General features: G+C 41.6%; 1 protein-coding gene across 1 annotated transcript in view; it reads left to right on the plus strand.

The window, feature by feature from the left end:
- ZMYM5 (zinc finger MYM-type containing 5) overlaps positions 1 to 14,651 on the plus strand; it is a 40,224-nt gene extending 25,573 nt beyond the window's left edge. The window contains exon 7 of the mRNA XM_049782564.1: positions 13,568 to 14,651. Coding sequence (XP_049638521.1) covers positions 13,568 to 14,308 — 741 coding nt within the window. The 3' untranslated portion in view covers positions 14,309 to 14,651. The remainder of the gene's footprint in view (positions 1 to 13,567) is intronic.
- Positions 14,652 to 15,019: the final 368 nt, after the last annotated feature.

The following is a 15,019-nucleotide window of genomic DNA, read 5'->3' on the forward strand; positions in this document are numbered from 1 at the left end:
ACCGGGTGAAACCCCTCCCCCCCAAAGTATTTTTTTGCTATTGCCCTTTTGATTTAAAGGTGTTCTAGGGCTGGAATGATAGTACAGATGGTAGAGTGTTGGTCTTGCATGTGGTTGACTGGGGTTCAATCCCTGTGATCCTATCCCCAAGCTCCATTAGGCATGATAGTCCAGCATCAGTCCAGAGCCAAGAATTATATCTGAGCATCTCTGTGTGTTGCCAAGAACAAACAGGAAAAAAAAGCAACCGAGTGCTGTCTGCTTGAGGACACATGAGATAGATACAGCAAATAACATGCTTTTCTTTGGATGTGTCAGACAGAGTTTGATCCTCAGCATCCCATTTGGTGCCTTGAGCACTACAGGGAGTGGTCCCTGAGTTCAGAACTAGGAGTATGCCAGATGTGGCCTCAAAACAAGAACAATCCAAAAAATGCTGTTCTAAGGGCCAGGGAGATACAGCTCAAAGTGACAGACTACATGCTTTGTACATGCTTTGGGCTAATTCCTGGCACCACAATTCCCACTGGGTAACACAGCATGTCATTCCCATTCTCCCATATAAAACTAAGAGTGACTATTAAATTGTTACTTATTATGGTTATAATTTGCATATCCTCAGTGGCCAGAGCAATAGTACAGTGGGTAGTTCTTTGCCTTCCATGCGGCCAACCTTGGTTTGATCCCTGGCATTACATATGGTCCTCTGAGCCAACCAGGAGTATTTTCTGTGCACCAGTGATTATTGCCCCCCCAAATTGCATTTCCCTGATAATTAACCTCTGGGGATCGAACCCAGGTCTGTTTTAGGTTAGCACGTGCAATGCAAATATCCTACCACTTGCGTCACCACCCTGGCCCTGGACTATAGTTTAAAACAGGGATCTCAAACTCAATTTACCTGGGAGCCACAGGAGGCAAAGTCAGGGTGATACTTGAATGCAAAGTCAGTAGTAAGCCTTGAACATTGGGGGGTGTGACCCAAACAACTAAAACAAAACAAAACAAAAAAAGATTCCTCTAGGGCAGGGCCACAAAATGTTGTACGGAGGGCCGCAAACGGCCTGCAGGCTGCGAGTTTGAGACCCCTGGTTTAAAACAAACAAACAAACAAAAAACTGAACAGATTCCTATACACACTGCACATATCTTATTTATAAAATATAAATATTTCACATATCTTATTTGTAAAAAATGGAAACAAATACAATATTAAAATGAAAACTAAGGGCCAGTGTGATAGCATAGCAGTAGGGCCTTTGCTTTGTATGTGGCCAACACAGGAATTCCCACCATTCTGTATAGTCCCCCGAGCTTGCCAGGAGCGATTTCTGGGCGCAAAGCACCTCCAGGTTAGACCCAAAAAGAAAAACAAATGAAAATTAAAGATAAATCAATCAACAAACTTAACTGTTTCAATGGGAATTTTGGGCCAGCATTTGAGCACCCCTGGTCTAATACATATGAAACAATTAACCCTGCCACTGACTTATATCCCAACTCTTTTTTCTTTTTTGTTTTTGTTCTTGTTTTTGGGCCACACCCGGCGGTGCTCAGGGGTTACTCCTGGCTGTCTGCTCAGAAATAGCTCCTGGCAGGCAAGGGGGACCATATGGGACACCGGGATTTGAACCAACCACCTTAGGTCCTGGATCAGCTGCTTGCAAGGCAAACACCGATGTGCTATCTCTCCGGGCCCTATATCCCAACTCTTAACCAAGAACACTTTTTATTAGATACAGATTTAAAGATTATAGGCAAAAATAACTCAGAAGGGTTTTGGTTTTGGTTTTGGACCATATCCTGGCATTTGAACCATATGGGGTTCCTGGGATCAAACTTGGGTCGGCTCCTGCACACCCCCCAAAGGATTTTTGAAAAACAGTAAAAATCTCTAGGTGATTTATAGAGTTACCTTAAATTGACACTTGAGTTAAAAATGTATAGTTAAATGGGCTGGAGAGATAGCACAGAGGAATGGTGTTTGCCTTGCAAGCGGCTGACCCAGGAAGGACAGTGGTTCGAATCCTGGCATCAATATTGTCCCCTAAGCCTGCCAGGATTAACCCCTGAGCATCCCCAGATGTGACTCAAAAACCAAAAAAGAAGAAAAAAGAAAAAGTATAGTTAAAATATGCAGGAACAATATATTCAGGCTTTCTTGAATTACACTGCTTGCCACTTTGTGTTCACAATAGGAAGCTTATTCTTTTGTTTGTTTTTTGGCCACACTTGGTAAAGCCCAGTGGTTACTCCTGTTTATGTACTCAGGAACTACTGTTGGTACTTGGAAGACCATATCGAGCACCTGAGATGAAACCTGGGGTAACCACAAGCCAGGCAGTCACCCTCCCCACTGTACTATCTTTTTGCCCCCAGCCGAGCTATATCAGTAATACAAACCACCCATAAGTAGCTTGAAAATGCAATATTAGGTTATTTCTAAATTTTCATCTATGTAAAAAAAGGAGCTTTTTAAAAATGTTTTTTTATTTTTGGGCCATACATGTGGCTCAGGGGTTACTCCTGGCTGTGCGCTCAGAAATCACTCCTGGCTTGGGGGACCATATGGGATGCTGGGGGATTGAACCTCTGTTCATCCTAGGTCAGCACGTGCAAGGCAAATGTCCACCGCTTGCGCCACCGCTTTGGTCCTGAAATAGAGCTTTATTTGTGGGGAGGGGTCACACCCGGCAGTGCTCAGGGGTCACTCCCAGCTCTATGCTCAGAAATCGTTCCTGGCAGGCTCGGAGGACCATATGGGATGCCGGGATTGGAACCACCGACCTTCTGTATGCAAGGCCTTACCTCCATGCTATCTCTCCGGCCCGAGCTTTTTTTTTTTTTAAACTTGATTGATTGATTGTTGGACCACACCCAGCAGTGCTCGGGGCTTGTTTTTGGCTCTGCATTCAGAAATAGTCCCTATTTGGCTCTGCATTCAGAAATAGAAATAGGCTGGTTGGGAGAATATATCGGATGCTGGGAATCTAACCGGGTACCTCCCAGGTCAGCCACATGAAAGGCAAACGCCCTTCTGCTGTGCTATCTCTTCATCCCCAAAATACAGCTTTTATAAATGTTCTTCCCCTATCATTGTCAGACATTGACCAAAATTATGTTATCTAGATTATGACTTTACAATAAAATGAAGGTACTATTGCAATTTTAGTCAATGTCATACCATGACAATGGTTCCACACTCGTAGTTTTAATTTGTAGCATTTTACCTCGGTAATAGCCTTGTACATCTTTGCCACAACTGATCAATTTGTTGTCTATCCTGCTTGATGTAATCTCATCTTGCTTAGTTCATCAAGGTCCTTAAGCTTATAAACCTTCTATTAATGTTATCAATAAGAGGCTACATGGAGTAAATGGCCTGAAAACATAATTCATAAGTGATTAAACTAGGAAATTGGAAAGTCAATTTATTCTAATTCACCATTAGATATCTTGCATTCCATCATAGCTGCTATCTTGAAGAATAATAGAGTTTCAGAAGCTGTTAAGGATGTCTGCCTCATTGAAGGTAACAAGTCTAACAAAATTCAAGAATGCCCTATATTAGAAATGGAGAAACTGGGCCCGGAGAGATAGCACAGTGGCGTTTGCCTTGCAAGCAGCCGATCCAGGACCAAAAGGTGGTTGGTTCAAATCCCGGTGTCCCATATGGTTCCCCATGCCTGCCAGGAGCTATTTCTGAGCAGACAGCCAGGAGTAACCCCTGAGCACTGTCGGGTGTGACCCAAAAACCAAAAAAAAAAAAAAAAAAAAAAAAAAAAAAAAAAAAAAGGAGAAACTTCTGATTGAAGACATAAGCATATTCTTCTCAGCAGTATGATGATCACAACCAAAGCAAAAAAGTGCGTTTGCAATGTTGAAAGAAAATGTTGGGCCCAACTTTAATGTTGAATTATTGCTGGCTCAAGGTGGTTTAAATGATTCATGAATTGTTATACATTACATAATGTGAAAGAGAGTCATGAGTCTACAAGCACTGATGTGAAGGCTGTTGAATTTGGGGGGTGGGGGTCACACATGTCCATGCTCAGGGGTTACTCCTGGCTCTGTGCTTGGAAATCGCTCCTGGCTGGCACAGAGGACCATATGGCATGCTGAGAATTGAACGCTTGCAAGGAAAATGCTGTGCTTTGGTTCCGACCCTGTCTGTTGAATTTATTTTGGACCCTTCGATAAGCTAATTGTGGCTGTTTTGATTTTTTTTTTTTTTTTTGCCACTCTTGGCTATGCTCACTTGACTCTGAACTCAGGAATTACTCCCTGGAAGTACATGGGGGACCATATAGATGCTGAGGATTGAACTTGGGTCAGTGACACGAAAAGCAAACGTTCTACACTCACTACTATCACTTTGGCCCTAGAGAAGCTAATTGTGGAAGAAAGCTTCTTGGGAAAAATCTTTAGTATGGATGAAACTTTTCTATTCTAGAAACCAATGCCTAAAAGGACTTTGATACATAAGGAGACAAAGTCAGTGCCAGATTTCCAGGCTTTTAAGGATAGGATGACAGTTTAGCTGGTCAGCAAAGGCTACAAATTAAAATCCTTTGTGAAATGGCACAATGAGAACTCCAAGGCCTTCAAGCATGTCAGTAAACAGATACCATCTGGCGCAATAAGAAGTCGTGGATGACAAACTCCTCTTTCAAATTGCCTTCTGTATTGGTGTGCCAGTGAAATCAAGATGTGCTATTCACAGAGTAAAAACTTTTCAAGATTTTGCTTATTGTTGATAATGTTCTGGACACCCTCATCTTATTGATGATCTTCATTCTAATATCATAGTGATGTTTCTCCTTTCAAACAGCCTCTGAATTAAATTACCTGAGGAGGACCTTTGCCCAGGCTATTGGTGCAATTGAGGAATATTACTTAAAAGACAATGATGGAATTCTGGAAGCATCAGGAACGTTGCTTGGGTTTGGGATGATGTAATCAAGGAGTCTATGAATGGCTTCTGAAGAAGATACTCAAGAGGTTCATCCATAACTGAAGTGTTTGCCAAGGATGAAGAGGTTGCAAAAATATATCAAGTTGGTTAAGATGACACAGTTGTAACCTAGATGTGGATGAAGATGATATTGAGAAATTTCTTAGAGTTCCTGAGGAATTGACTTAATGAGGATTTATTGGAAAAGGAAACATAGTTGAAGAACTGAAAGAAAAAGGAATTGTAGAACAGCTCCAAAGAAATTTCATTGCTGAAGGTTTGACTAGTGAGTTTGAAAGCCAGGTGTGGCCTCTCCAGAAAACAACAAAGGCAATGTTATCTTGGAAAACAATATTCCATGCAAGTTAGTGGTCTGGAAAACACTCCAGTGGAACAAAATGTGAATGTATAATGCAGTGACCCACTGTATGCCTCACCTAATGTCTTATTTGTCTACAATAAAAAAATTGTCGAAAAAATTGTCTACAAATAATTATAGTTGTACTATACAATGTGTATTGTACAGTGTAATAAAGCTAAGTTTTGTTTTTGTTTTGTTTTTGCTACACTCGTAGCACTCAGGGTTTACTCCTGACTCTATGCTCAGAAATCGCTCCTGGCAGGCTCTGGGGACCATATGGCATGCCGGGATTCCAACCACCGTCCTGCATGCAAGGCCAATGCCTTACCTCCATGCTATCTTTCTGGCCCCTAAAGCTAAGTTTTAGCATAAAAAGCAAAACGTATTTTGGTTTTGGACCACATCAGTTGGTGCTCTGGTTTTGTTTTGTTTCATAAGTGCTCTATATAAATCTTTTTTTTTGGGGGGTGGGGTGGGGTCAGCCCAGCATCACTTAAGGGTTGCTCCTGGCTCTGTGCTCAGAAATAGCTCCTGGTAGGCATGGGGACCATATAAGATGCCGAGATTCAAACCGAGTTCTGTTTTGTGTTGGCCATGTACAAGGCAAAACACCTTACCGCTGTGTTATAGCTCTGACCCCTCTATACAAACTTTTTTTTTTTTTTTTGCCACACCCGTTTGATGCTCAGGGGTTACTCCTGGCTATACGCTCAGAAATCGCCCCTGGCTTGGGGGGACCATATGGGACATTGGGGATCGAACCGTGGTCGGTCCTTGGCTAGCGCTTACAAGGCAGACACTTTATCTCTAGCGCCACCTCACCGGCCCACTATACAAACTTTTTATGACTTTTTTCTGTATGCAGATACACCAAAATCATTGTGTTGAATTGTCAAGATAGTTCAGTATAAACTGCATCTGACCCCAGTTATCCCTAGTAGTGCGTATTTTCTCCTGAGTTTAGAACCAGGAATAAACCCTCACCACTTCTGGGTGTGATGTCAAAGACAACTCCCCCCAAAAACCAGACAATATTGCAATTAACTCACAATATTAAGTATAGTATTATGGTGAACAGGTTCATAGCCTATGAGCAATGGGCACTATCAGGTAAGTTTGCAGTATACTATACTACATATTATATATTACAATACAAATGCCTACCAAACACATTTCTCAGTATATAGCTCTGTGGGCCACATCCAGCAGCACTTAAGGATTACTCCTGGATCTGTGCTAAGAAATTACCCCTAGAAAGCTTGGGGGACTATATGAAATGCCAAATAATCCAAGTTGACCACATGCAAGTAAACACTCACTAGCTTTGCTATCCCTCTGGCCTCAGAATATAGCTCATTGTTAACAAGTGAATCATGACAACATTAAGATCTTAAAAATCTTTTTTTTTTTTTTTTTTGTGGGGGTGAGGTGAACCACACCTGGCAGTGTGCAGGGGTCATACCTAGCAGTGCTCAGGACTGGGTTTCTGGGGAACAAACCCAGGTCAGCCTCATGTAAGACAAATAAATGCTCTATCCTCTGTGCTGTCGCTCTGGACCTGAAAACGGAAATCTTTGATTAACTTAATTTGGTACATGTAGTAATAAAATGTACAGATTAAGTTTTGATATAGTCTAATGATCTAGACATAGGGATATGCGTGATCTACTGATGCTCGGGTGACTGGTGTGGAGGTTCAAACTGCAGTGGGCTACTTTAAGACAAGTACTTGTCCTTGTGCAATCCTTTTTGCTCACTGTAGGTGCTTCTGTCATGCTCTAAATGTTTTATCGATTGTGGGAGTCCTATTGACAGTTGATTGAGTTGGGACAAATAATGTTCCTTAACAGCTTAACACCAGAAAAGTTGATACGATCCTTGGGGTCATAGTGATAGCACAACGGCTAAGGTGTTATTCTTGCATTTGGCCAATCCAGGTTTGATCCTTGGCATCCCATTTTGTGCCCTGAACCTGCCAGAAATAATTTCTGAGCTCAGAGCCATGAGTTATCACTGTGGGCCTTAGATGTGTTGAGGGAACAAAAAAAGATGGTCCAACACATTGAAGTTTCTGAAATTGAGAAATTCTTTAACTGAAGGTGACTATATGTTAGTATGCTGTAATGAAAATTAGAACTAAATTTCTATACTCATCAAAAAGACTGTTAATGAGGGTCAGTTCATGATTCCTAAAACTTAATGATCTCTTGCTTCTGACACATGAGTAAGATCTGTGTTTGATTTAGTAGTAATCTCTTGAGTAAATAGCTTTTTTGTGTGGATGACAGTCATCTAACTGGAAAATTTCTGAAATATTTTAGAAGTAAAATTGGGTTTTGTTGGTTGTGTTGTCCATACTGATACTTTTATTTCCAGTGATTTTGCCCACTATTTTTTTTCGTGCTACACCTAACAGAGCTTAGGGGCTACTTCCAGCAGTACTCTGAACATGTGATGCAGGTAGCATGAGGAGAGTATTACACACAAGAATGAGCATGGACTTCTTCAAAGACAGAAAACCCTGCTAAACAATCCAACTTGACAATAGGAGAAAAGGGACCGGAGCAGTGGTTCAAGTATTAAGGCATCTGCCTTGTGTGTGCTAGCCTAGGACAGACTGCGGTTCAATCCCCTGTTGTCCCATATGGACCCCCAAGCCAGGAGCAATTTCTGAGCATATAGCCAGGAGTAACTTCTGAGCATCACCATGTGTGGCCCAAAAACAAAAACATAAAAGAAAATAGGAAAAAAGATATCTCAAGAGGCTAGATGGAGGCAATGTACATATAATCATGTGCATGGGCTGGCAATATACACACATTTGCCTAGGGAGCACCAATGCCTTTTTCTTCCTTTTTATTTTTGTTTGTTTTTGTGTCACACCAGTCAGCGCTCAGGGGTTCCTCCTGGCTCTATGCTCAGAAATTGCTCCTGGCAGGTTCGGGGCACCATATGGGATGCCGGGATTTGAAATACTGTCCTTCTGCATGCAAGGCAAATACCTACCTCCATGCCATCTCTTCTTGCCCCTCTTTCTCCCTTTTTAAGATGCTTCATTGTTTTTTGTTTGTTTGTTTTTGGTTTTTGGGTCACACCCGGCAGTGCTCAGGGGTTACTCCTGGCTCCATGTTCAGAAATCGCTCCTGGCAGGCTCCGGGGACCATATGGGATGCTGGGATTTGAACCAATGACCTTCTGCATGAATGGCAAATGCCTTGCCTCCATGCTATCTCTCTGGCCCCAAGATGCTTCATTATGGGACTCCCAGGGATCGAACAGGTGATCGAACCACGGTCCTTCCTTGGCTAGCACTTGCAAGACTGACACCTTACCTCGGGCCACCTCTCCGGCCCTGACGCTTCATTATTATTATTATTATTATTATTTTTGTTTTGTTTTGTTTTGTTTTTTTGGGCCACACCCATTCGATGCTCAGGGGTTACTCCTGGCTAAGCGCTCAGAAATCGCCTCTGGCTTGGGGAACCATATGGAACGCGGCGGGGGGGGGGGGGGCGGTAATCGAACTGCGGCTAGCGCTTGCAAGGCAAACACCTTACCTCTAGCATCACCTCGCCGGCCCCGATGCTTCATTTTTTTAATCTAATTCACCAGTACAAATTATAGGTGTTCCAGAAGATTACTGTATTCCAGGAATATAATATGGACCAAATTTTCAAAGAATCTCAGATGTCTTCACAGCGACTTTAGTGGGATGAATGGGAAAAGGCAGAATGTTTTCGAGCCTTCGTACTCAGAACTGCAGTAGCCTCTTTTTTCTTTTTTTTTCTTTTTTTCTTTTTTTTTTTTGAGGGGGTGCACCCTACTGCACTCAAAGGTTACTTACTGGCTCTGCGCTCAGAAATGACTTATGGCAGACTCAGTGGACCATATGGGATGCCGGGGATTGAACCTGGTTCTATCCTGGGTCAGCAGGATGCAAGGCAAATGCCCTATTGCTGTGCTATCCAGCCTCTTAGTCCCTTTTATCATTAGTTTTTACTATTAGACTTTATTCAGTTATTGTTAATAATTGTGAGTATCCTTATTAACGTGTATGTCAAAAACAATGAGTTATGGATCTCTACACGGTTTGCATAAAGGGTTAGACTTAGTCTAAGTCAGTGGTTCTCAAATAGTGGGGCGCAAAGCTCCATAAAGGGGGATGCGGTTGGCCTCGACAAACACCAAGCTAAGCCCCGTGTTTGTATCTCTGTATGTCTCTGGAGCTGAGAGTTGCTGTGTCCCGCTTCAAACCCCGCTTCGAAAAGCTATGCATTGCAAAACGTGCTCATAGTAGCCATTCATCCAGACATCACCTCTGATTAAAAAAATCAGCTCAAATTATTTTATGTATTTTTGTTTTGCAGGTTAAGGTTTTTTTTAATAAGGATATTATTTACAGTCGCGCGAGGGTGCGAAAATGTTTTCTTCCTAGGGGGGCATGACAGAAAATAATTGAGACGCACTGGTCTAAGTATATTGGAGTGATAGCACAGCAGTAGGGGATTTACCTTGTACATGGCTGATCCGAAATGGACCTGGCTTCAATCCCTGGCATCCCATATGGTCCCCTGTGCCTACAAGTATTGATTGTTGAGTGCAGAGCCTGGAGTAACCCAAATGCCTCTGGGTGTGTCCCCAAAACAAATACACTTATAAATAAATGCATTACTTAAGTACAATTAGTATTTTTATCTACTTTTTTCTCTTTCATTTGTGGTAAGATATAGGTGTTTGCTCAGCTGCTTTTCTTTTTCTTTTTTGTTTTTTGGGCCACACCCGGTGGTGCTCGGGTTACTCCTGGCTGTCTGCTCAGAAATAGCTCCTGGCAGGCACGGGGGACCATATGGGACACCGGGATTCGAACCAACCACCTTAGGTCCTGGATCGGCTGCTTGCAAGGCAAACACCGCTGTGCTATCTCTCCGGGCCCGCTCAGCTGCTTTTCAATGGAGAATGCACAGCTTCACATTAAGAGCAGTTAAAAATTGAAATTGATGGGGCCAGAGTGATGGTACAAGTGGTAAGGCATTTATGTTGCAGGTGATTAACCTAGGATGGATCGCGGTTTGATCCCCTGGCGTCCCATATAGTTCTCTGTTTCTGAGTGCATAGCCAGGAATAACCTGAATGTCACCAGGTGTGACCAAAAACAACAAAATTGAAATTGATGGGGCTGAGCTGTGGCACAAGTGGTAGGGCATTTGTCTTGGATGTGCTGACCTAGGAAGGACTGCTGTTCGATCCCCCAGAGTTCCATATGGTCCCCCAAGCCAGGAGTGATTTCTGAGCATATATCCAGGAGTAAACTCTTTGTGTCACCAGGTGTGGGGCCCCCCCCCCCCCCCCAAATTGAAATTGTTAGGTCCAGAGCTGTGGTGCAGGTGGTAGGGCATTTATCTTGCATGTACTGACCTAGGGCGGACCGCTGTTCGATCCCCTGGAGTCCCATATGGTCCCCTAAGCCAGTAGTGATTTCTGAGCACATAGGCAGGAGTAACCCCTGAGTCACTGGGTGTGGCCCAAAACAAAACAAAAATGAAATTGAAAAAGTTTAGCAGTTTGTTCAAGGTCATATAGTGGGGAATTAGAAAAACTTGACTAATCATTTAGGATTGAAAAATATAAGTTAGTCTTGGCTTTGGCCATGTAAAAAATAATAATATAGGACTGGAGTAGTAGCATATTGGAAGGGCATTTGCCTTGCTTGTGGCCAACCTTGGACAGACTTGGGTTCAATTCCGGGCATTCCATATGGTCCCTGAGCCTGCCAGGAGCGACTTCTGAGTGTGCGTATTATATATATACAGATAGTAATTGAATTTTTGTTTGTTTTTGTTTTTGGGTCACACCCAGCGGCGCTCAGGCTCCATGCTCAGAAATTGCCCCTGGCAGGCACGGGGGACCATATATGGGATGCTGGGATTCAAACCACCATCCTTCTGCGTGAAAGGCACACGCCATGCTATCTCTCCGGCCCCAGTCATTGAATTTTTATCTCTATTATATATGTATGCACCTCTAGCACAAATTTGGGGAGTGGGTTGGTAGAAGGCATGCAGGAGACTAGGCAGACTACCCAGGAGTACTCAGAAGTGTTGCTAAAGATTAAGCCTGGAATTCTCTTATGCTAAGCCCATAACTCCTATTCTTTGAGTTAATCGCCCTTTCTATGACACTACCCCTACAATTTACCCAATCTCATAGTTTCAACTAATAGTTATTTTGATGGTTTCCAAAATATATTTTCAGATCTCTTTTCTTCCTCAGCAGAAATATTTTATTCCTTAGCTGTGAGGGGGGGGGTTCTTTTAATTTAGATTGTGTATTCCTAACATTACAAGTTAACTCTCAAACTCTTCTGTCCCTACTCTTAAGACGTCTTAGACATAATTGTCTCCATCTATTGCCAAAGCACACGGGATTTTCTGTTACTTTTCAGTTGTTTGGTTTGGTTTGGGTTTTGTGCCACACCTGGTGGTGCCCTACCCTACCTATATGTCCACCCTGAGTTTTTTTTTAATTACGGTGCTTCGCATTATTGGCCATATTCTAAGCAGAACAAATCTTTTTTTTTTTTTTGGTTTTTGGGTCACACCCGGTGACGCTCAGGGGTTACTCCTGGCTATGCGCTCATAAGTCGCTCCTGGCTTGGGGGACCATATGGGATGCCGGGGGGAGGGATCGAACCGCGGTCCGTCCAAGGCTAGTGTAGGCAAGGCAGGCACCTTACCTCTAGCGCCACCGTCCGGCCCCAGAACTAATCTTTTAAAAGTTTCTTTTTCCTTTCTTTTGTTTGCTTTTGGACCATATCTTGACTTACACCTATACTTAGGAATCACTCCTAGCAGTGCTTGCTTAGGTGACCAGATGGAGTACTGGGGATCAGCTACATGCAGGTCAGCTGCATGCAAAGAAGGGCCTTACTACTTGCACTATCACTCTGGTTTACTTAAAGGTTTCTTAAACTTTAAGGAACTTCTTAGGGGTCAGAGCGATACCCTACCACAGTGTTATCTCCAGCCCCTATATGATTTTTGTACAGAGCACAACTTGAACAATATACAAGTCTTAAACTACTTTAAAAGTTTGTTTTTAGGGGGGCCACACCCAATGGTGTTCAGAGACTCCTCAGACTCAAGGGACCATATGGAATGCAGGGTATTGAACCTAGGTCAGTGGCATGTAAGGCAACTGTCCTACTATGTTACCACTCAGGCCCCCTTAAAGTGTCTTTTTAAGTAGTATCAGGCTGTAGTATTCTGTGACTGTCTTGTATGAGAAGATGTAAATACTGCTTATAGGATTTACCCAACTTTTTCTTACTGAAAAATCCATCCTATGTCTAATACTGTAACTTATCAATAGTAGATTTTTTTGGGGGGTTGGGTTTTTGGGTCACATCCAGCAGTGCTCTGGGATTACTCCTGGCTTTACACTCAGAAGTCTATCCTGCCAAGCTCTGGGGACCAAATGGAATGCCAAGAATTGAACCAGAGTCTGTCTGGTGTTGGCCACTGTTGTTATGCTGCCACTCCAGCAACAGTGGACTTTTAAATTGTTTCTATTTAACTATAATGAATAACTATAAATTATTTATGGACATTTTTGGAACCCTGGACTTATTTTTACCATTTCTCTGAATGGTTAATTATATATTACTTGAGGAACAGATTCCTTTTATTATTTTCATCAGCACCATAGGAAGATCCCAATTTTTCAATACTGTATAGCCATCCCAATGGGCATGAAACTGGCATGTGATGGTTTTGATTTGATAACTAATGATGAGCTTCATGATTTTTTTTTTGGTTTTTGGGCCACACCCAGTAACGCTCAGGGGTTACTCCTGGCTATGAGCTCAGAAGTTGCTCCTGGCTTGGGGGACCATATGGGACACCGGGGGATCGAACCGCGGTCCGTCCAAGGCTAGCGCAGGCAAGGCAGGCACCTTACCTCTAGCGCCACCGCCCGGCCCCGCTTCATGATTTTTGAACAATTGTATTTCTATCGATTTTTATATGGGTTTGGGTACCATCCCCTTTAGTGTTCAAGGGTTACTTCTGCCTCTTTGCTCAGAAATCATTCCTGTCATGCTCATGGAGACCATATAGGATGCTGGGTATTAAACCTAGGTTGGCCTCATGCAAAACATATGCCTTACTCATGGTACTATTGCTCAGGCCCATGTATTTTTGTTGTGTTTTGTTTAAGTGTTAACAATTCTAAAATGAACTTCTGTTTCATCTCAGATTATGGAAACAAATTTTAACAAATTGACTGCATCTGAGAATAGAAAAAGGAGTGTTGATAGAGAAGAAAATGAAAGCAAATTATGTGAAACATTGGATACATGTTTGAAAAAAATAGAGGAAATACCACAAAAGAAGGAAAAAACTGTAGGACAGAAGATTGTAGCAGAATGTAGCTCAGATGTATCACTGATCAGCCAGAATGTGCATTTACCATCTGTATCATCCACACCTGATATGTTTCAAGAGCAACTGGAAGAAAAAAAGTCAGAAGACTCCAGTATACCAGTTAGACTTTCTGCAGATCCAGGTACATGGCCCCGAATTTTGAATATTAAGCAACGGGACTCTGTTATTGAAAATAATCCTCCTCAAGTAAGAAATTTTAACTTTCCAAAGGACAGTACAGGGAGGAAGTTTTCAGAAACTTATTATACACGAATTCTTCCAAATGGTGAAAAAACCACTCGATCCTGGTTACTTTATTCAACATCAAAAGATTCTGTTTTTTGTCTGTATTGCAAACTCCTAGGGGAAGGAAAAAATCAACTTAAAAATGAGAATGGGTGCAAAGATTGGCAGCATTTATCACATATTCTTAGTAAGCATGAAGAAAGTGAGATGCACATTAACAATAGTGTTAAGTATTCCAAATTAAAATCAGATTTGGAAAAGAAAAGTTCAGAGCACAAAATTTATGATAATGAGGAAAAGGATGGTGTTCTGTTGTTGTATACATAGTATATTGTTTGGTTTTTTACATAACTGGGTCTTATTTATTCAGTAAACATCTGTACCTAGCAGTTCTATTTTGATGTGATGCTCCCATCACTCCTAATTTGTAGAAGTTCATTAGCAGTAAGTCTAACAAAATAGATAGTAAAAAAATGTTTCTTTTCCAAATTACAGAGCTTTCTGGAGTTAATAATCAGTACAAAATTCACTAAACCCATTAATTTTCTCAGCGTATTGAATCACTCAAATTCAAATTGATATTTAAAAACTGATGTTTGATAAGTGTGTTTAAAATTCAGTTCTAATTTACCTTGAAAAAAGGAGATATTTAACAGGATAATTATCTGAACAAGAATTCTTAGTAAGGTAAAAAGCATTCATAAGTGGCTTAAGATCATAATGGGATCTAAAGTACAGCTTTAGCTGTTAAACCAAATATTTGTGATGTTTCTTTTAAGCAAAATAATATCATTTGTTACATTCAAGAAAAGTGGTTTAATTTGCATGTTGGATTCATTGTGTAAAATGTCTTGGTTTTTATTATATAATAACAATCTAAAGAGTGTACACTATTTTTATGTTGGTACAAATATAAGATATATTAAAATGAAAATATATTAAGTCAGCCTTTTTGTATTGTGACTCCTACCCATCATTTTACCTCCATTGTGGAGATTAAACATGAAATTTGAGAACTACACTAATAAATGTTAATGA

The sequence above is a fragment of the Suncus etruscus genome, chromosome 10 (genome assembly GCF_024139225.1).
Source record: "Suncus etruscus isolate mSunEtr1 chromosome 10, mSunEtr1.pri.cur, whole genome shotgun sequence".
Taxonomy (NCBI): Eukaryota; Metazoa; Chordata; class Mammalia; order Eulipotyphla; family Soricidae; genus Suncus; species Suncus etruscus.